Source organism: Rhinolophus hipposideros (genome assembly GCF_964194185.1).
Source record: "Rhinolophus hipposideros genome assembly, chromosome: 26".
Classification (NCBI taxonomy): Eukaryota; Metazoa; Chordata; class Mammalia; order Chiroptera; family Rhinolophidae; genus Rhinolophus; species Rhinolophus hipposideros.
The window spans coordinates 12204354-12229787 of record NC_138072.1 but is presented as its reverse complement, the minus strand read 5'-3'; the positions used below and the strand labels follow the sequence as shown (position 1 = coordinate 12229787).

The 25434-nt window shown below is 38.4% G+C and overlaps 2 protein-coding genes across 6 annotated transcripts in view; one reads left to right on the top strand and one right to left on the bottom strand.

The window, feature by feature from the left end:
- BROX (BRO1 domain and CAAX motif containing) overlaps positions 1 to 10327 on the bottom strand; it is a 26771-nt gene extending 16444 nt beyond the window's left edge. Inside the window, exons 1-2 of one of the 5 annotated variants that reach the window (XM_081039226.1) lie at positions 9914 to 10327; positions 7340 to 7456 (exon numbers count right to left, since the gene is read on the bottom strand). In XM_081039226.1, the coding sequence (XP_080895352.1) occupies positions 7340 to 7440 (101 nt within the window). In that variant the 5' untranslated portion in view covers positions 7441 to 7456; positions 9914 to 10327. Of the gene's footprint in view, positions 1 to 7339; positions 7457 to 8751; positions 9509 to 9913 lie in introns of those variants that run through there. The other 4 variants (XM_081039225.1, XM_081039228.1, XM_081039224.1 and 1 more) reach the window with 4 other exon arrangements.
- Positions 10328 to 10331: 4 nt separating this feature from the next.
- The window catches only part of AIDA (axin interactor, dorsalization associated), a 30011-nt gene continuing 14908 nt past the window's right edge, over positions 10332 to 25434 (top strand). Inside the window, exons 1-4 of the mRNA XM_081039230.1 lie at positions 10332 to 10645; positions 15848 to 15917; positions 21922 to 21975; positions 22412 to 22466. Coding sequence (XP_080895356.1) covers positions 10536 to 10645; positions 15848 to 15917; positions 21922 to 21975; positions 22412 to 22466 — 289 coding nt within the window. The 5' untranslated portion in view covers positions 10332 to 10535. The remainder of the gene's footprint in view (positions 10646 to 15847; positions 15918 to 21921; positions 21976 to 22411; positions 22467 to 25434) is intronic.

Sequence of the window (25434 nt, the reverse complement as noted above, 5' to 3'; positions counted from 1 at the left end):
CCTCCACAAAGAATGAAAGAAAAATTCAAGAATTAAAGCATTAAGAATATACTTTATTATTATTTTACCTTTAAATGTTTAAAAATCCCAGCTGCAATTTTTAGGCTTCGATGGACCTCTTTTGCTTCCTCTTCTGTTACGCTTAAAGACAGTTGTTACATTACTCAGGGGATGAATGCCATTTCTGGTATTAAAACCAACAACTACTATGTTCTCATAAAACCAAACTAGTCATTTGTTTCTCACCATTAGTTTTCTTCCTTTCAAAAAATTTAACTTGACACTTAAAGTAACAAATGCACATGAAAAACATCCAAAGAGACGTGATTACAAATGAAAAAAAAAAAAAAGAGACCCTGTCTAGAGTTCTGAACAAAGGCTTGTTTTTTCCTTATATTCTTCTGTGCATAAACAGGCATAAATTATAACTTAATGCATGCACACTTAAAAAACACACACATATACAATATTCACTACTATGCTTTTGTTTTATAAATCACTTCAGAGTTAATTTTACAACAGCACATAAAATCCAACTTCATTTTTAAATGGCTGCATATTTTTCCCAGGTTCAGACGCACCACAGCTGGTAGTTGTGTTTTGTATTGCTAATATCCATTTTTACTTTTATGAAAATTGTATCTCATTTTATTTCACAATTCCTTAATCCTTTAAAACATCTTTTCCATACTTATAAGCCTTTGTAATTTTTTTCTGTGAATTGCCTGTTTATGTCTTTTACTTACTTTCACTTGATTTGTTGGGTCTTTTCCTTGCTGATTTGTAAGACTATACATTATAAAAACAATTTGTCATATGCGCTGCAATTTTTTTGACCCATCTGTCATTTGTTTTTAAAATTTGTTTATGGTACTTTTATATAGTCAAATATTCAATCTTTTCCTTTTCTTGGTCTGGGATTTTATTTAGAAGGACCTTTCCCATTACAAGATTATTAAATTATTTTTTTCCCTTTTAACACTAGGCTCCGTAATTCTGACAAAGTATTTCACCAAAAATAAGACTGGGTCTTACACTAAATTTTGCTCCAAAAGACACATTAGGGCTTATGTTCAGGGGATGTCCTCCTGAAAAATCATGCCGGGACTTATTTTCTGGTTAGGTCTTATTTTCGGGGAAACACAGTACTTCTAATACTAATATTGTGAAGCAAGTTTTCACTAAAAAGTGGTACTTTTTATCAAAAACCTAGACTTTTAACAACGAAGCTCCATATATTGGAAAAATAACACATATGCATGTAAGGCCTCCTCCTTTAACTTACTTTTCTTTTCCAGCCAGTCTTGAAGCATACTTGGTATACCATAAAGCTACATTAAATCCCATGGAAATCAATTCAAACACAGCGTCCTGCTGGGCACTAGAATTATAAACATGATCATTAAGTTCTGTCCATTACTGAGACATCTCTACATGAAGCCTACTGTACATCCAACTCAAACTTATGAAGACTATATGCTACTGGAAAGTGAAAAAAAACAGACCTTGTGTTTAATGTAGATGGGGAGAAAGGAGAAACACATGTAATTCACAATGAATGACTGAATACAATGGCCTAGTACATACTTCATAATAGTAAACATGAGAATAGTAGTTATTCCCAAAGGTACATAGAACTTTAAAAATACAGATTTCTGGAACTTAACCCCAGATAGTCAGAAAGTCTGGGAGGGGCCCAGAATCTGTATTTTTAACAAGTATCCAGTTGATTCTGGAGCAGGTGGTTCTTATACTACATTATAAGAAAATGGAATTCAGAAAGATCGTTTCAGGCTAGAATGATGAAAGAAGGCTTAATGGTATATACAGAATCCGAATTGTGCCTTGAAAAATGGCTCGAAGGTGAGGCTCACCTCCCAGGTGAAAAATGGCTCACCTCCCAGGTGAGGAATGCTGTTAAAAGTACAAGAAAGCATAAAGATTTTTGATAGCAGAGACCCAACCAGCTTGATTGAGCAGATGGTCTCAAGGAAAAGAAGGACAAAAAGCCAAGCTGAAGTGAAACTGGAGATTTTGAATGCAAAGCCAATCAGTATACTACAGAAAACAAGGTATTAAAAACAAGTGTATTTTACATCTTGTTTCCTTTGGATTCTATTACTAAGTATGACACAAAGGTGGCAAAAGGTTATTAAGCAAATACTAATTTTTAATAACGATTGTTCTGATGATACCCTGAAAATTCTTTATACATTATCTCATTTATAGCAAACGATGAAGCAAGAAAACAGAGGTAATACCATTATTTTACACATTATTACTAAGACATAGACATATTACCCCAAGGGAAGAAACTAGGGTCATGATTCTACTTTGCATTTTTTTTATTTAACTGTGCCTCCATCTTAAAAAGAATGGAGACTGTTTAGATTAAAAGAAATTGTAATACAAATACAGTAATTCAAAAATAACTTATAAACCATCTTGTTAAATATGTTATAATACACAAAAATGAACAGTTATGACAAACTTCTTAAAACAGTGTCACTCTATTGAAAAAAATTTAATGCATGGCTTAACAGCTTATTTTTTTCAGCATTGAGAACTTTCAAATCAATCCTATCTGGTGATCTAGTAGACATATCTAATTTACAACTTCATTTAAATAACGAGACAGTTTTGCTAACTTATATGAAGTTTCATGACTTAACTCCCTTTTATCCTTCCTTTATTTCAATCTGCCTTGCTCCCAAAGACTCCACTTCTATTGTTCTTCATGTAAGCAGTAGTCAAAAGTACATATAGAGTGCACTTTCTATTAAGTAGTAATCAAGGGTAGAGTATCTTAAAAATCTCCTATGTATTGAATATTCAGTATTACTTACGGCCTTCATCATGTAATTCTTCACTGTTTTATAGAACTATGTTGAAAAATGCTGTTACAGGAATCAAAATTTGGCATGGTAGGAAAAAGTGCCAAATTTATGGAATGTAAAACCACTTGAAAATCTGCCAAAGCTTTATAAAGTAATAATAATAAAAGGTTTGATTCTTTAAAAAAAAAAAAAAAATATATATATATATATCCTTTATTTCAGATGAAGTATAAGGGGGTCATAGAAAGAAAAACAGGCAAATGAGGCCATGTAAACCTTAGTATCCCAGAATATTAAATGTGGAAAGGACCCATAGAGCCCACCTTCCTACCCAATTTATGAATTCTACATACAATATTCCCAAGAAAAGAAGGGAAACTAACATTTATTGAATGTCTATTATGTGCCTGGCATTATAGAGTTACTTAACATAAATTTTCCTATTTTGTTCCTCACAAAAGCCCTATTATATAACCCCAACATACAGCAGAAGCAGATGTTCACACACTTGAAGATCTGAGGTCAACATCTAGTTAGGTGAATCCTAAGTCTGCACCCCACTTCCTGTAATGCCTGCCCTGGCCTTTCAGCAATCTCCATTTTCTTCCCTTCTGACTTTATAAAACGGTAATTCTATAGCGAATTGAGGTAAAAATATATGACTATTTAAATAGCCCAACAGTGTTAAAAAAAAAAAAAACAAAAGTAAAGTTTGATACCATTATGATTTTTCTTGTTTTAGTTAGATCTCTTCTAGTTGTGCAAGAGTGATGAAAAAGTTCAGAGGGGAAGTTTTTAGAAAGAGCAGAAACAGTGAAGAGAAATTAGGAAGAAAACAAATACTGTGAGTCAAAAGAGTACGGAGCTGGGGTGGAACTGGGGAGAAAAAGAGAAAGAAAGAGACTGACCAAAGACATCTAAACTTTCCATCAGAAAAGAAAAAGTCGGGGAAAAACCAAAATTCTGCTCTGCTTGAATGTAGGCAAAAACTTTGGGTTCCAAATTCCCAAACCATGCTCTGTGTTATTGAAAGTTAAGGCTCTTCAATTTCTAGTTAATATTTGTACTGATTATCTCAAAAATAGATTTGGTCCAGGAGAAACAAATTATATTTTTACTTAATAGAATGTATTACTTTAGGTAAAATTAAAAAAAGAAAAAATTTCCTGGGAAGAGAAAATGCTGATCCGATCCATATTTTATTTCTTCAAATACAGGGGCTATGAGTTAACCATTGGCTAAATAGTTACAAAAATGACTTCCATTTAGTACTGTTAACATTTTTCTTACCTTGGAACCTGTCCTTGTAGTGTATCAGTCCACTTGAAATTCTGAATATATCGTAACTTGCTTTCTTGGCTAGATTCATCCAATGAATTTATGAAACCTATGAAAAGATACAAAACAGTTCAGTTTTAGAAGAAATATCAAGTGTTTTATTGAGAAAAAATTTCAGAACATGACTTTTCCAGGAACGTGAATGAAACTCCTAACTCCCCCTCCCTTTCTATATCTCACACTTTCTCCTAAAGTAACATAATATGAAATATATACACACTGAATTTTCAAAATGTCAGAAAGGCAACCCTTATTTACATCCTCACATTTCTGAACCTCGAGCATACCACAGAATACATCCTAAAATTAAAATTAAGTGTGAACTTCCACATAGTTGTCTTTTAAAAACGCCAAAGTTCGTATAAATAACTAACCTTGTAAAAGGGAAAAATATGAGTCTGCTGCATTCTTCATCATTTCTGGATTACAGCTCAAATCAGTGAACAGCTCAAGCAGTCGTGCCCTGGATGACTTCAAGTCACTTATACGAGACAGAAATAGTAACATTAAGTAAGCTGTATTACAATGACTCTATGTAAAACTGGCTTAAGAATTTTAAATGTAAAAGCTTTACTCCATTACACTTACACACACACACACACACACACACACACACACACACCCCCCCTCAGGTATTACTAAATACACAAGAATGAATTTAATTAGGACTAATACTGGAGATAAGTGAAATTTCTAGTAACAATTGTTTCAAAAGTTGTATTAAACTCAGTCCAATTAAAGGGGCAAATCATGGATACAATTATGTAATAAAAATATACAACAAGTTTTAATTTAAAAATAATCTATCTAACAAACACAAGGATGGGAGGACAGAAGATAGGAATTAAGAATGATGAGTAAACTGATCAGTTCGCGATAAAAGTGTTTTGAAAAATGGAAATTTAACATCCTTGTGCACGATTTTAGTATCGCCTTAAAATTTCAAAATCTGACATTATGTTAATATACTTTATTAAGTAGAAAACCTATTTTATAAATGAAATCGCATTGTACAACTCAATATGCACATAAAAAATATGTAAAAACACGTGGCCATTAGCCCTGTAAAACATTTCCATCCTCCTTTACGTCTCTGCAGCAGGAAATGTTGCAGATCCACACTTCCTTCTAGAAATTCTTTTCTCTCGATTCCAATTACACTAAAATATCCAGGTTTTCCTCTTATATCTGGAAGCTTCTTCTATATATTTCTTATGTCCCCTTATTACCGCCTCCAAAAATGTTCAGTCTCTGGCTTTCCACTTTCTCTCCTTTGAGGACTCATCTATTAGTACAACTTTATATCCAATCCTAGGTCTATATCATCAGCTCTAACTTAGTCCTGTTCAGTTTCACATCTAATTTCAGAAGGCAACTTGCTTAGTGAGGGTTCCAGAAATCATATTACATGGACAATGACTGTAGACACCTGTGTGTAAACGACTCAAAAGACTAAATTTAAATTGTAAGCACCAAGAGAGTAGGGACTGTATATCTAGAATTTATTAGGTGCCTAGGACAAAGCACATTCTCAAAATTCTTTGTTGACTTGAAAGAATACTACCATTTCAAGTATTTTAAGATTCTGAAGGGCTGTAATGTAGCAGTGCTGTTTAGAAGACAGCACAGACTTAATCTTGAATGGTCTAGCTGGAGTGTTTATTATTCACTGGTATCAGCTCTGAGGAGGCTTATTCCAAGGAAGTATATACCAACAATTATATACAGCTGAAGAAAAACGGGATGGGATACCTTATTAATTTGTCATTTTTGAATCATTTAACCAGAAGCTGGGAAGAAATAATTCCTGGACTAGGAGAGAACTTGAATCCTTAAGGCCAATTCCAGACTCAAATAGTTTGCTAGTTGTTTCTAGGTAGGTGCTCAATTACCACCTGTGACCTAACTTGTATAAAGTTGTATTCATCTTAAAATTATGGAATTTGAGAAAAACACCTTAGAAATATTTAATTTAGGCTATTCATTTTATAGATGAGTAATTAGACCCATAGAAGTTAAGAGACTTGCCCAATGCTATACATAAAATAGTTAAGCTGGGACCAACCTCTAGGAGTCTAAGATTAGGGTTGGCCAACTACAACCTGTAACTTGTCATGCGTGTGTGTGTGTGTGCGCCTGTGTGTGTAAAACTGAACAAAGAAAAATATGCAACAGCAACAAAGCCTAAGATATTTACTATTAGCCCTTTAAAGAAAAAGTTTGCTGGTCCAGATTAATAAGCCAGTTTTCCTACCTTTTGCTCCAATTATGTCTTTCCACAAAAAGCAGCAAATCTCTTGATTTTCCTTTACTGGTACCCTCAATGTCTTGATCATCTAGTTTCTACATCTCATAAAGACTGAACCCTTTTCAACTTCCCAGAGCAAATCAATCTAGCCAGTTGACTCCTTTAAAATATCTCTTGCATCTATGCGCATTTCTTTTGTTCCAAACTGCTCTACCCACTATATCTAGAACTAAAATTTTCCTGACAGAAATGACTTTCTCTTCCCCCTTCTTAAATCAGCGGTCAAATCAGGGGTCAGCAAACTTTTCCTGTAGGCTCAAAAGCAAATATTTTAAGCTTTGTGGGTCATAAAATCTCTGCTGCTGTAGAAAAAAGAAACCAAAGGTAATATATAAACAAATGGGGGTAGAGTAGCTGTGTTCCAATAAAACTTTATATATAAAAAAAAGGTGGGACAAATCCGCAGGATATAGTTTGCCAAACCCTGATCTAAGCTATTCAGTTTATTCAAACTCCAGATCAAGTCCTTTCTCCTATATAAACACTCCAGGGGCTATTCGGGTCATAGGGTCTCTCTCTACTCAGAATTCCATGAATTTACTATCTGCCCAATTAACAACATCCACATACAACTCTGTGGAGCCTCTTGTACTACTGTAATATATAGCTTAACTCATATTGTGATTGCTTTAGCCTTTCTGGGACTCACTGATCTAAAATTAAGAACCCTGGCCTAGACGACTGCCAAAGTTTAAATAATCGATGATTTAACTCTTCACACCATTTATAAGTTTACAAGGAGTCTAAGGTTAGGAACACTGTGTTACATAGTTGTATATTGCCCGTGGGAGCTAAATAAGCACCTTATATCTAAGGGTGGCTTAATCAATACTTGTTGAGATTGGCTAAAACTTACCTGCAAATTTTTGAAGCAGCAGGACCAGTCACTACGCCATAGTAGTTAAAAGAAACGGGAGCTGTGGCTTTTAATGGGTTCCTATGAAACCAATGTGTCATTTTCTCCAAATGTTTCCTATAAACAAAAAAGTACATAACGTATAAAAATTAAACAGTTAATAACAATGTTAGTATAAAATTATTTTTAAGTAAAATTTCACTACAGGATATATATTTTTATATAAAATGTATACACACATATACAAATAAAACGCTTCACTGCTGTGAGTCAATTTTGTCTATAGCCTATGTTTAGATCAGGCCGACTAAAAAAGAGCATTTGGAAATCTGTGCATAGTAACTGCAATGTTAAGTATACTGGGAACAGTAATATTAATCTTTAGACCTTAACGTACATGAAAAGCACCAGGGGAGGTGGGAGGTCTTGTTAAAATGCAAGTTCTAATTCAACAGTCTGAGATAGAATCTGAGTTGTTGATGCTGCTGGTTCCCAAACTGTACTTTTGAGAAGCAAAGCACTAGATTTTGGTTGGACAGCTGCAAATGAGATGTGCAGCTGAATGTAATTTCCAAAATAGGTTCAAATGGTGACCCTCATGTAGTCTGCTAAGGTTACTTGAGAGAAATAGGTTTTAAATTAGCTGTATTAAAAAAAAAGTTAACTATATTTCCCACCAACTTACTGGTTATGGTTTAGGTTCTATAAATACGCTTTCCACAGAATACTTAATAAGAACCAATATCTTCATGATAAAAAAAATCCATGGTACTTGATCCATAACTTAAAAACCAAAAAAAGGGGCCGGCCCAGTGGCTCAGGCGGTTAGAGCTCCATGCTCCTAACTCCAAAGGCTGCCGGTTCGGTTCCCACATGGGCCAGTGGGCTCTCAACCACAAGGTTGCAGGTTAAACTCCTTCAGTCCCACAAGGGATGGTGGGCAGCGCCCCCTGCAACTAAGATTGAACACGGCACCTTGAGCTGAGCTGCTGCTGAGCTCGCGGATGGCTCAGTTGGTTGGAGCACGTCCTCTCAACCACAAGGTTGCTGGTTCAGCTGAGCAGCACCCTCCACAAGTTAAGATTGGAAGGACAGCAACTTGACTTGGAAAAAAGTCCTGGAAGCACACACTGTTCCCCAATAAAGTCCTGTTCCCCTTCCCCAATAAAAATCTTAAAAAAAAAAAAAAGATTCAAAAGCTACTCAAGTAAACTGCCAACTTAAAAAAATTAAGGTTAACTTTTTAGGTTAGAAATAAAAGAGTATGCCGCCACTCTCCTCAAAGTTCGTGAGGGTAGATAACGCAGATTCTACAGGAAGGCCTAGCTGAAGACTTAAATGTAGCAATTAGATTCCAGGGAGTAATCGATAAGAAATTTTGATGAGGTTTAATCAATTTGAACACATCATACCGTGTCGTTCGACTTCTCTTAATGGGGAAAACAGTGGGCTGCACAGGGTATAAAACCCCTACTTTAAGTACCTGCCTTACACTACTGACCTATCCATGACAAAACCGGTTTTCGAGAGCGCCAGATGTTTCACGAAGAGAAAACGCATTGTGTACGCAATGAAAAACTGAGCAAGTTCATTTACGACTCAACACATTTAACAAGTCCTTTAAAAAAAAAAAAACCCATGCTCTTCTAAACATGATCCAGGCACACCGCCTTCATCATCTAAGCAAACGAATACAGCGTCTGCGTGCGTACAATCCAAGCCTTGTCGAGTCAACGGCAAACAACACAACACAATTTTGTGACCATTTTCTACAAATGCTCGTTGAAGGCGGCCTCCCACTTCCTGCATGAAAACGTCTCAAGTTCTGTACACCTGTCTTCACCGCAGGAACCAAGAGAGGTAGTAAGATATTCCGCGCCCTGGCCCCATCTTGCCCCTCCTGACACCCGGCACCCCAGCTTTGCAGGATTCGGAGGGTGGGGCCGAACGAGGCCACGCCCACCCGCAGGTGCGAATGCCTTCCGAGCCATCAGCACAACAGTCCGATCGCAGCCACCCGACCCGCTTCCACAGGAGGACGCGATGACTGACGAGGGTACCCCACTCGGGAGCCTCTGGGTCTCGGGGGAACCTACCTGAGCGGCGCCCCCGCCGCTGGGAACCCCACTTCCTGTTTACCACCAGCCTCTTCCGCCCGCGCGTCCCGTTCCGGGCGGCGGGCGGCGAGCCGCGCAGGCGCCAACCTCAGTGCGCCCCTCGGGTCTCCACAGGCATTTTTGTAGAAAGTCGATACTATCCACCCGCGAGGGGCGGGTCCACGACCGCCACACCAACCCCCGGTGTAGCTCATACGCGCCCCTCCGCCCGTGGGTACGCGGGCGAGGGGGTAATCCCACTGGTATTGTTACTACCATTGATTCACGGAGCCAATCTGCGTTTTCCCTCTTTCGTTGGTTGCCAAGTATTAGAAGAAGAGTTTCGGGGACTACGACCCAGGCGTCCATGAGTACCGTGTAAAAGGTGGGAAGGCGAGCCCATTGCTTGGTACTGCCCCGGGCGCACGCCAGCGGCAGGAATATTACCAGCAAACGCCCACCCTCTTGACACACTTACCGGATTTCTCGGAGTCGGGTCAGCAGTCCTCCTGCGAGAAGAAAGGCAGTGTCCGAGTCGGCAAGCGAGCAAGGGAGGGAGGCGGAGAACGGGGCTCCCGAGGCAGAGCGACGGGAAACTGGGCCTGCGCCGAGCCGCAGTCACGTGACCCGCCGGCCGGGACAGGGGCCGGGGCGGCCGCGCGCGCCGCCGGGGGGCGGAGGCTGCCGCGTCGCCGCAGCCCCCTCCGAGCGCGCTGCGCCTGGACCCTCTCCTGGCTGCTCCGCCCTCGTCGTTTCTCTTCAGCGGCAGCCTCGTCTCCACAGACGCAGAGCAGAGGTGGCCCCGCCTCCGCAGCCGGGACAGATGCAATAGCGCCGGCGGCCGCCAGGGGGGCGGGGCGGCCTCAACCTAACCCGGGGCGGGGCTTCGGGGGCGGGGCCGCGGCGGGGCGGCCTCCTCGGAGCCGCAAAGTTTGGCTGTGGCGGCAAATGGGCTTGGGCGGCTCCTGGGCGGGTGGCGGTGGTGGCCGTAGCGGTTCCTTCTGGCCCTGTTAATGTCGGGGCCAGGCCCGGGGAGGATGGCGCCCTAGAGCCCGGCCTCGCTGGGGGAGGGGCGGGAGGGGCCGGCGTGGGGACCGGCCATGTCGGAGGTGACCCGGAGTCTCCTGCAGCGCTGGGGCGCCAGTTTGAGGAGAGGCGCCGACTTCGACTCGTGGGGCCAGCTGGTGGAGGCGATCGACGAGTATCAGATGTGCGTGAGTAACCGCCGGGGCGGGCCCGACGGCGCCGGCCGGCCGCCTCCCCCGCGTTTCCGTCGGTGTCTCCCGTCCCCGGATCGGGGCCGCGGCTTCCAGGGTGGGGCCCGCAGGCGTGGGGCGCGCGTCGCCCGGCCCCGGCCCCGCCGCTGCGCTCCGGGCTCCGCGCCCTTCTTTCCCGTCCGCCCCCGCCCACCGCGCCAGGGCCGTGCAACAGGTCGCCCCCTCGCTGCCGGGCGCCGCGGGTCCCCGCGCCGCAGTCCCTCTGCTTCCCTCCTCTCCGCCGCCGCGCGCGGGTTGCCGCCCCTCGGTTCCTCCCCGCGCGCGCTCCGGGGACGAGTGGCTCGGTGCGAGGTGCCGTCCGCCTCCGTGTGCAGGCGGGAGAGGACCGAGCGGCGGCGAGTGGGGGGCGCGGGGCCCCCCGGGGAGCCGCAGCGGCCGAGGGGGGCGTCCCCGCGCGCCCCTTCTGCACCCCTCTCCGGGGAGCCCTGTTTTCCCTGGCCACCTCCGTTGCGTTTCGGTTTCGGGGACTGTTATTTGCCAGGCAGTGTGGGGCCCACCCACCCCCTCGGTCGCGTGCTTTGGGTGGAGCCCGCGCAGGATGTGACCAGAGGAGCAACATGTGAATTAACGGAGCGCGCACGGGAGCCACCGCGCCCTCCTGGGGTCCCTCCTCCTCTTCCTGCGGGTGATGCGTGGCCTCTGGGTACCAGTTTCTCGGATCGGCCCAAGTCCGATTTCTCTTCCCTTTCTGGTGTCCTCCCCCCCCCCCCCGCACAAAACTTCAGGGGTGTTTTTAAAATTAAAAAAAAAAAAAGATTGAGGTCCATCTAAAACGTTGCTTAGATTCTTGCACATTTCCCTGGAAATAACTGCCTACGACAATGCTGTTTGCAAAGGGTTGCCGTTCATTCCTTCTTGGGGTAAAGCAACTCATGGTTGGAGGCTTTGCCGTGTGTGCGTAAAATCGGGAAAGAATACACGATTGGCACACGGAAGATCTCAAGTCTGTCCTTTCTCTACAATAGCTGTTTTTTATCTGACCACTACGGTAATTTAAACGTGTAGATGTTCTTCTCTGCCCAATCTTGCTGACTTTGAAATTGCCTGTCATTTCCCAAAACCCTGGAAACAACCGTGCGCTGGGCCACTCTGCCTCGTATAACAGCGACTAGCTTTTCATCTGCGCTTGCACGTGGTACCATCTGCTCTTTCAGCCACTCAGCGAGAATATTTATTCTCACCTTACGAAATGAGGAAACCCACGCTCAGGTTAAACCTTACCTAGAGTCACAAAGCTCTCTCTCTGAAATCTGGGATTTTTTTTTTTTTTTTTAATTTCAAACTCTGCTCTTACTACACAGTGCTCAAGACGGTTTACTTAGCATGCGTTGTAATTGGACACTTTAGATTTCCTTCATACCAGAGAACATATCCTTCCACACTGTAGCCAGTTAGACAGGGAGCGCCCGTGTGTACCCGTTCTGAGTGTTCACCCAAATCACATAACCCCCCAAATACAAAGCTGCCTCACTTGTGATGTATGTGGTGGGGCTTAGCAGCTGGTGGCACTCAGCAGCAGACCTCACAATGGAAAGTGAAGAATACCATGTCCAATTGAAATGACAAAGGAAAATTGAATACGCAGGCTGTTTAGCTGGAACTTCTAGAACCGTCTCAATGAGAGTAATAGGCAACATACGAATGTATGGTTGGACCTCAGTACTCACTTTTGAACTTCACCATTCAGAGTAGTTCTCAAACTTTAAAAACTGCCAGTGTCAGATCTGAATAGAAAGGTGTGAAGATTGGCTTAAGTTTTGTAAACACACAGGCTACATATAACATGAGGTTGAAGTGAAGGCAGATTGTCTTTTTCATTTGAATTATCTGTTTGGGATGAAGGCTGCAAAAAAGACCATTGGGGGCTACTAAGTGATGTAAAAAGGAATTGACAGGATATTGAGAGTGAAGAAAGAGGAAGAGTCTAGGATAACGCATTTCTAATGGGGGGAGGCAGCAATGTCTTTAGGGTGGTATAACCTACGGGGGCAGATTTGTGGGAGGCGGTGGTGGAGGGAATGAACATACTGGAGCTTACACCATTTCATCACTCAACAAGTGAGAGCTGGAGATAGAAAGACCAGTGAGATATGATTTCCCCCCTCAAAGCACTGATTGTCTAAAGGAGAATTTTAGAATGAATCGGGTATGAAAAGAGTAAGTGCTACCACATGGCTTGCTATTTCCTGAAGCTTCTGGCTTACAGCGTTCATACTTTTTCCGGAGCACTCTCTCCTCATTATCTGCTTGGGTCACTTGGTCACCTCCTTCAGGCTTTGTTCAAATACTTCTCAGTGACGCCCTCTTTGGCTACCCCATTTAAAATTGCAGAGGCTGCTGTCCACCCTCACCCCCTCTACTCAGTCTTGTACATCCTAATCCTGCTGAGTTTTTTTCTACAGTCTTTATCACCATCTAAAACCAACATACTTCATGTATTTGTTGGGTGTACTGTCTCTTTCACCCCATGAATGTCAGCTCTTTGAGGGTAAGGTATCCAAGGGGTTGTTTATTCTCTACTGTATACCTAGTGTCAAGACTAGTGCTAGGCTATCATTAAATAATTAGATACTACACAATTATTGTATTCTGTTGAATGGATCGATTCAGGGCTATGCTATGGGAACCTTAAAGAGTTGATGCCAAAATACTGTTGGAAGATTTAAACAAATTACGGCACAACTAAAACTGATCTCCAAAATATACATGGTCAGGTAAAAACAACTCCATTTAGCAGGCAGCCTCTTTCAGCAATCTGGGGACACGTGCCACTTACCATATGGCAGAGTGGTGTGGAGTCTATTGCTCAGATCAGATATTGCACAGGATCAACACTGGGGTATTAATCTAGCACATGGTTGCTCAATGTTTGTTAAGTGAGTGGGTGAATTGGAAGACTGGATAATACCTGCTGTTAATCATCTTTACGCTGCCTTACATGAGTATCTGTGCTTCTCAAAGTGCGGTCCACAGATCAGTGCTGGTCTGCAAACTTAACTGGTCTGCAAGGAGATAAATAAAGAAATTGTGATTTAAGATGTAGACACTTCATAGCAATTTGACATCCTCATGGTAGGTTTTCTTGTATTTTATAAAGTATGAACCTGGAACAGACTGGGAGAAAAGAACGGGTCCTTCACTTTTGAGAAGCACTGATTTCTGTCATGGATTGCTGTCGGTCACCTGTTTACTATGTGCTTAAAATATATTTAAAACTGCTCCTTAGAATAGTCCTGTTTTTTCAGTAGGTACCCTTGGAAGGTGAGTTTATTCTCTAGAGAAGAGTATTGGAAAGATTTTTTCACCTTTACTAATAGAATGGCAACTCTTTTACCTGCTCATCTGATATCCAAAGTATGTGGATTTTTACCCCAATGGACAGAATCATGTCTCACTGAGTCTTAAAATGGCACAATCATTTATGGGTTTAGAAAATTATTATTTTTTGCCAAGGATTTTTAAAAAGTTTTTAAATAACTATTGAGATATAATTTACATACCATGAAATTCACAGTTGACATAGCCAGTTCAATGAATTTTTAGTAAATTTACCAAGTTGTGTAACCATCACTGCAATCAAATTTTAGAACATTTCCATCACCCGAAAAAGATCCCTTGTGTACATTTGTAATCACTTCAAATTTCCACTCTAGCTCCAGATAACCATTCATCTATATTGTCTCTAAAGATTTGTCTTTTGTGCACATTTCATGTAAATTGAATCATATGCTGTGTGGTCTTTGCATATGCCTTCTTTCATTTAGCATAATGTTTTTGAGGTTCATCTATATTGTAGCATGTATCAGTACTTCATTCCTCTTTATGGCCAAATAATATTCCACTGAACGGATGTACTCCGTTTTATTTTTCCACTCATCAGCTGATAGACATTTTGGGCGTTTCCTCTTTGGGGCTATTACATAATGCTGATGCTGTAAACATTCGTGTATAGGTTTGTTTGTGTGAACATATGTTTTCAGTTTTCTTTGGAATATACCAAGGATTTTGAAATTACTGGGTTATATGGTCATTCTGTGTTTAACTTTTTGAGGAACTGCCAAACTCATTTTCACAATGACTGGTTGGTTGTACCATTTTACATTCTTACTAGCAATGTACGAGGATTCCAATTTTTCCACATCCGTGCCAACACCTGTTATTTTTTTTTTCTCTTTGAAAAGTATATCCATCCTAGTGGGAGTGATGTGGTGTCTCACTATTGTTTTGATTTGTATTTCCCTATGACTAATGATATAATAGTCATGTGCTGATTGGCTATTTTTATATCTTCTTTGGAGAAATTCTGTTCAAATCCTTTGCTCATTTTTAAATTGACTTATTTGTCTTTTTATTGTCGAGTTGTAAGAGTCAATCCTTTGGTTTTTGTTGTCTCAGAAATTGCTTTGGATCCTTATTGTTGAGTTGGACTAGTAACACATATATCCTTGAAAACTCACCCAAATCATAGCTGCTACCTTTAAGTAGGATGATAATTGGGCAAACAATAATTTTCATGTTTTATTTTCTGTGAAAAAAATGTTTTTAAAAGTATAATTTGAAATGTCAAATCACTAAATTGTACACCTGAAACTACTATAACATTGAATGTCCACTATACTTTAGTTAAAAAGATCTTCACATTCCAGAATTTTAAAAAAGTATAATTTGATTGAGTATTATTACTTTGGCATGGCGGTAATTTAAACTAATGTTATCAGCAAATTAATGATAGACTGATAAAATCTCTCTGGTTGGTACTGTTGTTGGTGCTCGCTGGTGTTTAAGCAGAATCTGGACCACTGTTTATTGGTTTGTTGTAGAAGAAATTCATGCATACTAAAGAAAGTTGGAGTAGATACCATTTGAGATTCTTTCCAGCCCTAGGATTCTGTTTTTACTGCCTAGAGCTGAAATTTGTCTCAGTGAAATGGTATGAAAAGTATTGTATCTTAATTTCATTGTCATTGTATAGAGTTTGCTTCTAAAGATAATGGAAATTTATACTTTGAAAACAGAACCAAGTATTACGTACTTCATTGTGTTTTTAAAAGGATTTAAATTGTTTCACTTTGTTGCACTTGAGATAGTTTGCTTTCCTTCAATTGTGAAGAATATGTATTTTTTTCTTCTTACAGATTAGCAAGACATCTACAAAAAGAGGCCCAAGCTCAACACAATAATTCTGAATTCACAGAAGAACAAAAGGTACCACAAAATAGTCCCTAGACACATTAGATTCCAACTGAAAAGCGTTCTGTGTTTGGAGTCCGTTAAGCAAAAACAAACAAAAACTGTTATACTTCAGCACAAAGAATGATACAGTTTATGCTTTGCCAAACATTAAGTGATCAAGGAGAGATACCACATGATTTACCATTTAATGAATTTCTCACTTCATGAATTTCTTTACTCAGCTATTTAGACTTTGCTTAACTTTCGTGGAGATCATCCACACTTTGGTTGGGGTGGGAGGTGTATAGAGACTGGAGTTTGATTATGAGTAATTGTATCCCACCTCAATACTTACTTTTGACTCTGAACTTGAACTCCTTCTCTGTCTTCTCTCAGAACCAACAAACAAAAAACTAAAAAAAAAACTTAAAAAAAAAAACTGAAAAAAGTTAGTTCAACAATCTGTCATAAGACTGTCAGCAAAATAAATGCATAAGGTTGCAAAATGTTTCAATGGTGCTTTCTCCTTGAATTAAAATTTTAATGTGCCAAGTTGATTCCTTGTACTGTTACAGATGATGAAAAATGGGATATTTTAAGAAGATTTAAAGAGTGAGAAAAAATGGGAAGAAACTACACATTTTCTTTCCTGGCTCAAAGTATCTAGTGTTAAATTTTAATCTCATAGATAATGAAAAAGAATTAATGCGCCAATTTTTCTCTCCTCTCTTAAGAAAAGACATTTTGAAAACTATGGTAACTTAATTTGCTTTCATTAATTCTTGTTTTGTGCAAGGGATAGAAGTGGGAGTGATTTTTTTTTTTTTTTTGCAGACTTTTTAAGTAAGCCTAAATAACTTTAATCTGTAGGCCTGTATTAATTTGACTAATATTTATAGGAGTTTGGAAAGAAAAAAAACCTCAATGATTAGGGTTAAGCATATTTCTTACACCAATTAGTATATATTTGCACTTTTTAAGTATTTGGGATCAACATTATCTAATGTACTTTTTTTGTGTTGAAAACTAAAACAACATGTTGCTACAGTTTAAAGGTATATTTTTCTGTTTTCCTTAATAACTGCTAATACCCACAATAAATTTTAGGAAACTTTGGTTTTGAGCCCTGGAAAATAATCCCCACAGCAGAAATAACTGGTTTGCTTAAGGAAAGGAACAAAGACTGTATGCTTTATCACTTCTGTAAGATTTGTGAAATCTGTCTAGGAATTGATTAGGACGTGATCAGCTGGCATTACTGCATTGAGAGTTAAAACACCTAAATTTTGAAACAAAATCTCAAATATCTAAGTATGTAAATTAATAGCTAACAGTGTGTTACGGATATGGAAACAAAATGAAAGCTTAGGGAATTAAAAAAAAAATGTTTAATGACCCCCATGTTTTAATTACCCATTTGCCTTGAGTTACTTACATGCTTGTCTGCAACGTTTATTGCCTTAGGTATAGGACCTATGAGCAGCATGATCTCAAATATCAAGTGATTTGACCTCAAACATATTACATTTTAGAAACAATGCCGCCACGAAATGAGCTTTGTCGTGGGATGATTCGCCCCACAGATCTTATACTTTAGAAGGCGCTGGAGGCAGCACCACCTTCTAGATAAAAGAGCCTGAGATCTGCAGTCTTTAGCGCTGGCTCTTGTCTCTGGGCCTTCGTTTCCTTATGTATGAAATGAGGGGTTCAGAAACCCTGACTGATCGCAAAAGATATCTCTAAATCTTCTGCTGACCTCTACTTTGGAAGTATCCTGTACCTCTTCCTTTCCTGGAGGCCTGATTTCGGAGGTAATTATTATTTATAACACCTGCCTGGCAGGCATCTGTGGCTGGCAGTTGTAACTACGGAGAGAACTTGTGCCTACCTGCCTGCCTGTTCTTTGGGCTTGGAGAAGGACCTCCAAATCACTTGTGTACTATTATACATTGTGACTCGAAGGCAAGTTGTATGCATTTGCCAATTTAGTTTTCTTTACAGGTGAAACATTCACAATGAGCCAAAAAACTCATAGTGACATCAGCCTTATTTGAATGTCACATAGGAAAAGGTTAGAGGCTCCAAGTTACTAAATGATTAGAAAACAAAGATTTTTCCAGACGTGATCTGGAGAACATTGGCTCTGAAAAACTAATAGATGTCATTTTGAACAGAGAGAGCTTGTGACTTGTCAGGGCTTTTAATATGCTAGTGTGTATGTTGAATTTTTAAAGAGTTTGGGTAACGGAGTATTTCTTAAATTTGTTTGTTTTTGGAAGTCCCCCTCCTCCCTTTATAGAACATTTCACTGGGTGTAGTGTTCTGAAGGAGCATGTTATGGGAAATTCTGAAACTAACTGTTAGGTCTGCAAAATTAATTGAATGCCAGACTTGGCACATAAGCCAAAGTAGAAGAAACTCGATTGTGTTTTCCTCAAAAGAGGAAAATGGAGAACGTTCCTTACATTATTCTAAGCAAAATTGTTTTTTATGTTTTCTATTTTGAATTATATTCTTTATGCTTTTACTATTTTCCCTATTTTTGTAGCAGTGACAAGTTTGAGAATCATGCCAGCCATTCAGTAGTTTGTGTGACTTTGAAAGATTTTTAAATAACCAGCCATATTTCCAAAGTGCTTTCTTTATGAAGCTTTTCACTGTCTAACTCACAGTAAGCTTTCAGAAATATTTGATGAATAATGTTGGATCTTAGGTTATTGATACTGATTCATACATGATTATTATTTTAAGATAAGAGAAATCCTAACATATACATCTTCACCATATTTATTGTAAGTCTAAAGATAGAACTCTAAAGCAGAACTACTGATCTCTCTAAACTTTATTAATTGGTGATAATAATCTTCATATGGATTTTCTATTCAGAATAGTCTCGAAAATTTCTGGTGGAAAATGAGAAAATTTACGATTCTTACTTGATCCTCCCTCATGATTAGTTGACTTAACTTGCAATTCTCAATAGTTTTGTCATAATAACAACTGGGTTTAGTAGCCAAAGAATAGCTGCCAAAAGCTTTCGTTCCATTCAATTCCCTACTTTGGTGTAGTAGATTTTCTCATGTAAGTTTCTGGGCAGAATAGAACATCCTGTCTCATGATGCTTAGAAAGTCTTTCCCTGTTTTGAATCAAGTTTGGTGGTAATGAGAATTCCAGCACTCTTTGCTTGTTTTATATTATATAGGTCTCCCCTTTCCACTGCTTCCCCCCCTCTTGCTCCTCTCCCTGCTTCCCTCCAGCTACAGAGTACATGACTGACTGCTTAAATGTAAAAAATTAAATCTGGATTAAAACCATACTACTTCAACCATGTGTATTTTTAAAACCTGTTTAAATTGAATATGTTTTAACAAAATAATTTAGCTCTTTAGTTGTCTAATTTTTATTCCATCTTTTTGTTTAGTTGCTCTTCTTGAGTTGTCAATCTCCCTAGCAATGATAAAGTAAAATAGATAGTATTCTGAAAATGAAAACATTTTCCATTTCTATACCATATTAGGTATCAGCACTTAATTTGAATGAAGTGCTAATAATTTAAATCTTTCTAAAATTAAACTTCACTTACCTTCTGTACTTTGTCTTAATGTACATTAGTTAATTGTCACTCCTTGGACTCTGGCACAAGTGACCTTGTGCTTCTCACTCATTTTTCTGAATCATTTGTTTCCAAGAAAGGTGAAACAGTTACAGTGGCAAGCCCTTGATTTTGACATCAATAAATGCTACATGTTCTCAAAGTCATTGCTACATCTGAAAATGATAGTGTTTCACTCCTTTTTTAATACTGCTGTTGGGTGTGGTTTCTTAAAATAGTTATGAATAATGCCTGTTGGTATTTTGCCATAGCTCAGTAGATTCTGTGTAAAAAGCTGTTGCTTCTGCTTAACTTGAAGAAATGTTTACATTCAAAATAGGTTATTAGTGGGTTAATAGTTGTTAAAACTACATTTTACCTTAAAAATTAAAAGCATCAAGTCAAATAGATTTTGTAGTAAAAAAGGAAAAGGAGTTAACTAATATTTTTAAAGACTTAGTCATTGACACATCTCAATACAGGCAAAATCCTTTTTAAAAACCATTTTTAAAAAGTATGGCCAAATGGTATTAAAATAAGTATTACTTTGTATATGTTGCTATTTTATAGAAGACATTAATGTCCAGGGCAAGGTACTCTCTTCAGTTTTCACATCTATAAAATGATTGTATCTTAACTCATAGGGTTATAGTGATGATTAAATGAATGACTATTTGTAAATCATTTAGGAAGGCCTATCACTTAGTAAGTACCCAATAGTTATTAGCCATCACTATATTATGTTATTATATTTGTGTTTAAAAGGATTTACTAGTTTTTGTCAGAGTTGAGTGTTATGTTTGAACAACAGTGATTTGGGGCATATTAGATTTTATGTGGGAAAGACGATTGCTGGTTCCTACGCCGCTGCTCTATGAGCATCTCGAATCCTTTTGCGGTTACCATATTTAAATGTAATCTTTAAATGCGAATTTTCAGAATGAAGTTGGGTATTTTCTAAAATCTTACATTGGGATTAAAGGAATTTTTAGATGGTGAATACAGCTAAATGCTGTTACTTGTTCCTTAGCCAAGTATCATATCTTGCTCAGTAGTGGTTTATTTTGTGAGTTGCTTTGCCGGTTGTTTATTGTTGATATGATAATTGCATAGTGCCCACTCGCCTAAGTGCCAGGGGGCAGGACGATACTTGTTACTCCTCATTGCTCCTCATTTATCTTGCAAAGAAAATTGACAAAAGAGAAAAATACCAAATCCAACTTACTAAACTTTCGCAAGTTGTCAATACATTTAGAAAGATATGTCATTTGTTTCCAGACTATTTCATTGTGAAGCCATTGCAAATATTGTACAAAAATACTTCACTTTTATGGTTTGGATTGATTCCTAATAAATAATATCTCTTTTGGAAGGACTTGAAAGTCTCGATGGGCATAACTCATCCGTGTGCTCTTACAGATGTTTCTTCTGTGGGTCTCCTCCTTTTCATTTCCATCCTAGGCATTCATGCTCTTGTTCTGATTACCATTTACCTGGAGAGTTGAAATAACCTGCCTCATCTTCCCTTGAGTCTTTTCCCTTTTCTACTTCACAGTCTCTGGATACAGTTGTCACAACAGTCTTCTTAAAGGGCAAGTCGGATAGGCATTCTCCTCAGAAACTTCCTGAGGAATAACAGACTCCTCAGCTAGTCGTTGAAGGTCCCCTTCAGAATGGCCCCCGTCTGTCCCCAACCACCACACACTTCTCATTTCAAATCTCTGCCCCTTCCTTTCAGTTTGGGTCTTGAAACAGTTGAACTGTAACAATTTTCTATGCTTTTTAGTTTTAAAAATCCTCCCAGTCACAGAGCTTCACTCCTGACACAGTGTCTTGTCCTGTTTCTTCAGCGCATATAACTGCTTACATGGCTGAAGCTTATAGAATCCAGTGTCCCTTTTTTATATTACAGTGACTAGATATGTCTTACATAACAGAAGAGAGCTTATTAAAGGCAAGGACTATGCCCTATTATTTATTTTGCTCAGTATTGCCTGTGTATTTGATTAAATAAGTCAAGATTGAAGTTGGTCAACATTAAATTTTACCATTATGCTAACATTCAGATATTTTTATTTTTAAATATTTTAGTGAATTTCAGACTTTATGGAGAAGGAGAGAAGATAAAGCTTGGGAGGGAAGATGTTGGAAGTCCTTAGCATTGCCCTTTAAATCATATCATCAAAGCAAACTTCATTTAAAATTGGTTGTGGCCCATTAGGTCAGGAGAGAATATATACTCGCCTTCTCTCCCTTATCCCAGCCCTTTGCTTCCTGTTTCTCTTTTTTTAAAATCTGCAAGATGCTAAAAAATAAAAAAAATTAAAAAAATTAACTTATTTTAAAAAAAATTTCATCCTTTATCAATAAAGATTAACTTGATGATTTTGAAAACTAACAGTTATAATGTATTTGGTATTTATAGCTTTTTCTTTTTCCTACAGAAAACCATAGGCAAAATTGCGACATGCTTGGAATTACGAAGTGCAGCTTTACAGGTAAGTAGATTTTTCCTTTTCCTCTTTTTCATATGAGGAAACCAACTGTTAAGTCTGCAAAATTAAGGAAAATAAATTATTATGAACTATTTTGATAAAACATTAAGCATGCCTGCTGAAAGCAATATTGTCTCAGAAGGGTTTTATAGAAATTCATGGGTTAAGCTTACATTGAAAGATTTAGTTTATATTTTGTACACTGTAGAAATAAGAGATATAACTTTAATTTTTTTCCTGTTATTTTTAGCCTGAATGTGTCCAAAATACAAAACAAGCAGAAATCAGTTTGGGACTTTTCATTTTCTATTTTGAAAGCAAGAAATAGATTCATTTATTTTGGCTACTTTTTGAATATTTTGTTCTTGCCACTTAAAAGACATAGGGTGTAGTGAAGTCTTTATAATAAAAAGATGTAATATGCATATTTTAAATTCAGTCCACACAGTCCCAAGAAGAATTTAAATTGGAGGACCTGAAGAAGCTAGAACCAAGTAAGTTTTATTTTATATTTTTTAGTGGTACTCCTTTCAAAAAATACTTGTTAGAGATATTAAGATGATTTAGCATAAATACTTATTTGATTTATTTCTGTTAATATCTAGTCCTATGTGACTTTTTTCATGCTTTTGTAATTCCTATAATATGTATAGTAATTATTATTTGGTGTACCTTCATTTAGAATATGAAAAAATACTTATTGTACCTACAAAAGCTAGGTTTTGTTTTAATCACTTTAATAAGACAGTAATTACTTTGGTAAGCATTTACAGTAGCGTCTTTTGGAGAATTTAAAATAATCATCGATACCCGTTTATACTATGATATTTGTCATTGAAAACTACTGTGCAGCTCTTTGAGCTGTTCTAAAACACATTTTTTTGTTGTCCCCATTTTTCTTTCCCTTCTTGAAAACTCTTTTGAAGCAAATAATATCTTCAAATGTTTTGGTGGTCAGGATGCTGCCAAATAAAGCGTTTTTGCTGGTTCAAATGAATGGCCTCCTAGAGGAAATGTTTGCAATATAGTGAAAGGCACAAGTATTGAATGTCACCACAGTTAATTTTAGGACATTTTCATCACCCCAAATTGAAACCCTGTACTCATTATTATTAGCAGTCACCCATTTCCCTCCAACTCCCAAATTCCCAGCCCAAGGCAACCACTAATCTATTTCTGTCTATAAATTTGTCTACTGTGGACATTTCATATAAATCAAATCGCACAATATATGGTCTTTTGTGATTGGCTGTATATACTATTATTGTAAGAAAAGAAGCACATTGGTGGTTTTAATGGTTATATAATGGTTATAAGTAAAATTATTATGTTCAATTTTTTAAATCATAAGAATAATTAGGATTTTGGCTCCTTATTTAGTCACTATTTTCCATTAGGTTTTCTCTTTTTTCTTTTTTTCCAGTTTGTTTACAAATAAGATTTAGAATCTGACAGATATGTAGGATGCTATAAACCGTTTCTGCTCAGATATCTGTTACCACTTCCTATAAACATGCTCAGTTATTTCTCCTGTTGCCTTATAGGATCTTTCATGGTGATAAAGGTTACCGTGTTTTAGAGTAGCAGCTACATACCAAGCACTCAGATAAATCCACTCAATTACAGTTTGCTAACTGACATTTGCCCATGACCTTACAGCTTGTAAATGCCAGGACTGGGTTTTGACTGGGGTTATAAGTGCCCTCAAAGCCTATGTTCCTTCCATGACACTCTGAATTAATACCTGTAACGGTGCAATGTTGGCATCTACCCTAAATATCATAGTTCTCCACTTCAAGCTTCTGAAAGATGAGTGATGCAGATATTAATGGAAGACTGGGCTGAAATCTACATTAGTCTTCTGTTTCTTGGGTTTTTTGTTTGATTGGTTTTGTTTTTTTAAGATTAGAGATGGGAATGGAAAGGAAAGATAGTATTATTGGGATTTATTTTGTTACATTTTGAATTTATATAGTGCTTTTCCTATGGAATTTTCCCTTCTTGGTACGTATTTTCTTGTTAGATGATTTTAATTTGCTATTGCCTCTTAAATGAACATCTGTATGCATGGTATCTCAATAGTTGTGGTCTGTCATTTTGAATTTATTAAAGCTAGGCACTTGTTATGAGTTTATTATCAGAATGCATCATTTTCTAATAACTGGTATTTGACCATATTTCAGGTTAAGTGTACTTAGTCAAGCTGGCCTCTGCCTCTTCTAAGACTGTAAGGAAAGAAAAATTAATGAACGACTGTACCTTTCAATATGTGGGACTTCATTGCTTTATTTTGCTAATGTATTTTTCCTTCAATGTTTTGTAAATCTCTTGATAATCCTTTCTGAAATATACTACACATATGATCTTGAAAATACTAGTCATTTAATTTTCTTATGTTAATCTTTAATAATATCAATATATCGGTTTTCAAATCTCTGTCGTTTTCCTCTTGCTTATTCAACTTCAGCTATACAGTTCATTCTATTCCTTGAACAAGCCAAACCAGTTCCTGCCTCAGAGCCTGGTTGTTGCTCTGGCCTGTTCTCTAATATTTGGAAAGCCCTTGCCCCAGAGCTGCTGTGGACAGTTCCTCTCAATCCAGGTCATATCAGTTATTTTCTAACAACTTAGTTTTGAAAGGCCTACGTAGTCCACCTGAGCTGAAGTTCTCCATCTACTCCATTTAAAGTCATCTTGTTTGCAGCTTTTATAACATTAAGCGCAGCCTTATATTACCTTGTTAATTTGTTAGCGCGTTTATTGTCTGTCTTTCCTCACTAGGGTCTAAGAACCATATATGAAGGCAGGACCCTCTGTCTTGATCACTGCCATAGCTTAGCACCCAGAATATTATGGAACATTACGGGCACGCAGTGCATATTTGTTGAGAAGAAAGAGAGAGAGGAAGGATGAGGGTAAGAGCTAGAGGGGGAGAGAGAGAGAGAATAAGAATGAATGAGAATGTAGACACCAGTCTCAGGCTTCTCTCTCACTGGTGACTACGTAGGGGTGCGTGTATTACAGGAAGTCTGGTAAGCAAATCTGACTCCTATTGGAGTAAGTCATAGTTACAACCTGTGCACTGGGATTTCCTCCTTTGGGATGACAGTATGCTGTAACTACTTCAGGTATAAGCTGCTGGAGTCCAAAATTAGGCTGAATACGTTGTGTATAAAATTATGGCGACTTTTTGGATTGCGCAGTTAATGCTGTTACTTTACCTTCAGATAACTGCAGGTAGTTACTGGAAACCCATAATGCCAGATATAAAGCACTAAATTACATACTTAGAGTACCTCTATAAGGTATATATACTTATAGTACCTCTCCAAATGTAGGCAGAATTGTAGACCATCTTTCTTTAAGTTTACATACCAGAATGTAATCATTGACCACAGTCATAATACAGGAGGTGATGCCATGTTGTTTGAACACTTCTTTTCAGGATAAATCTCTATTTAT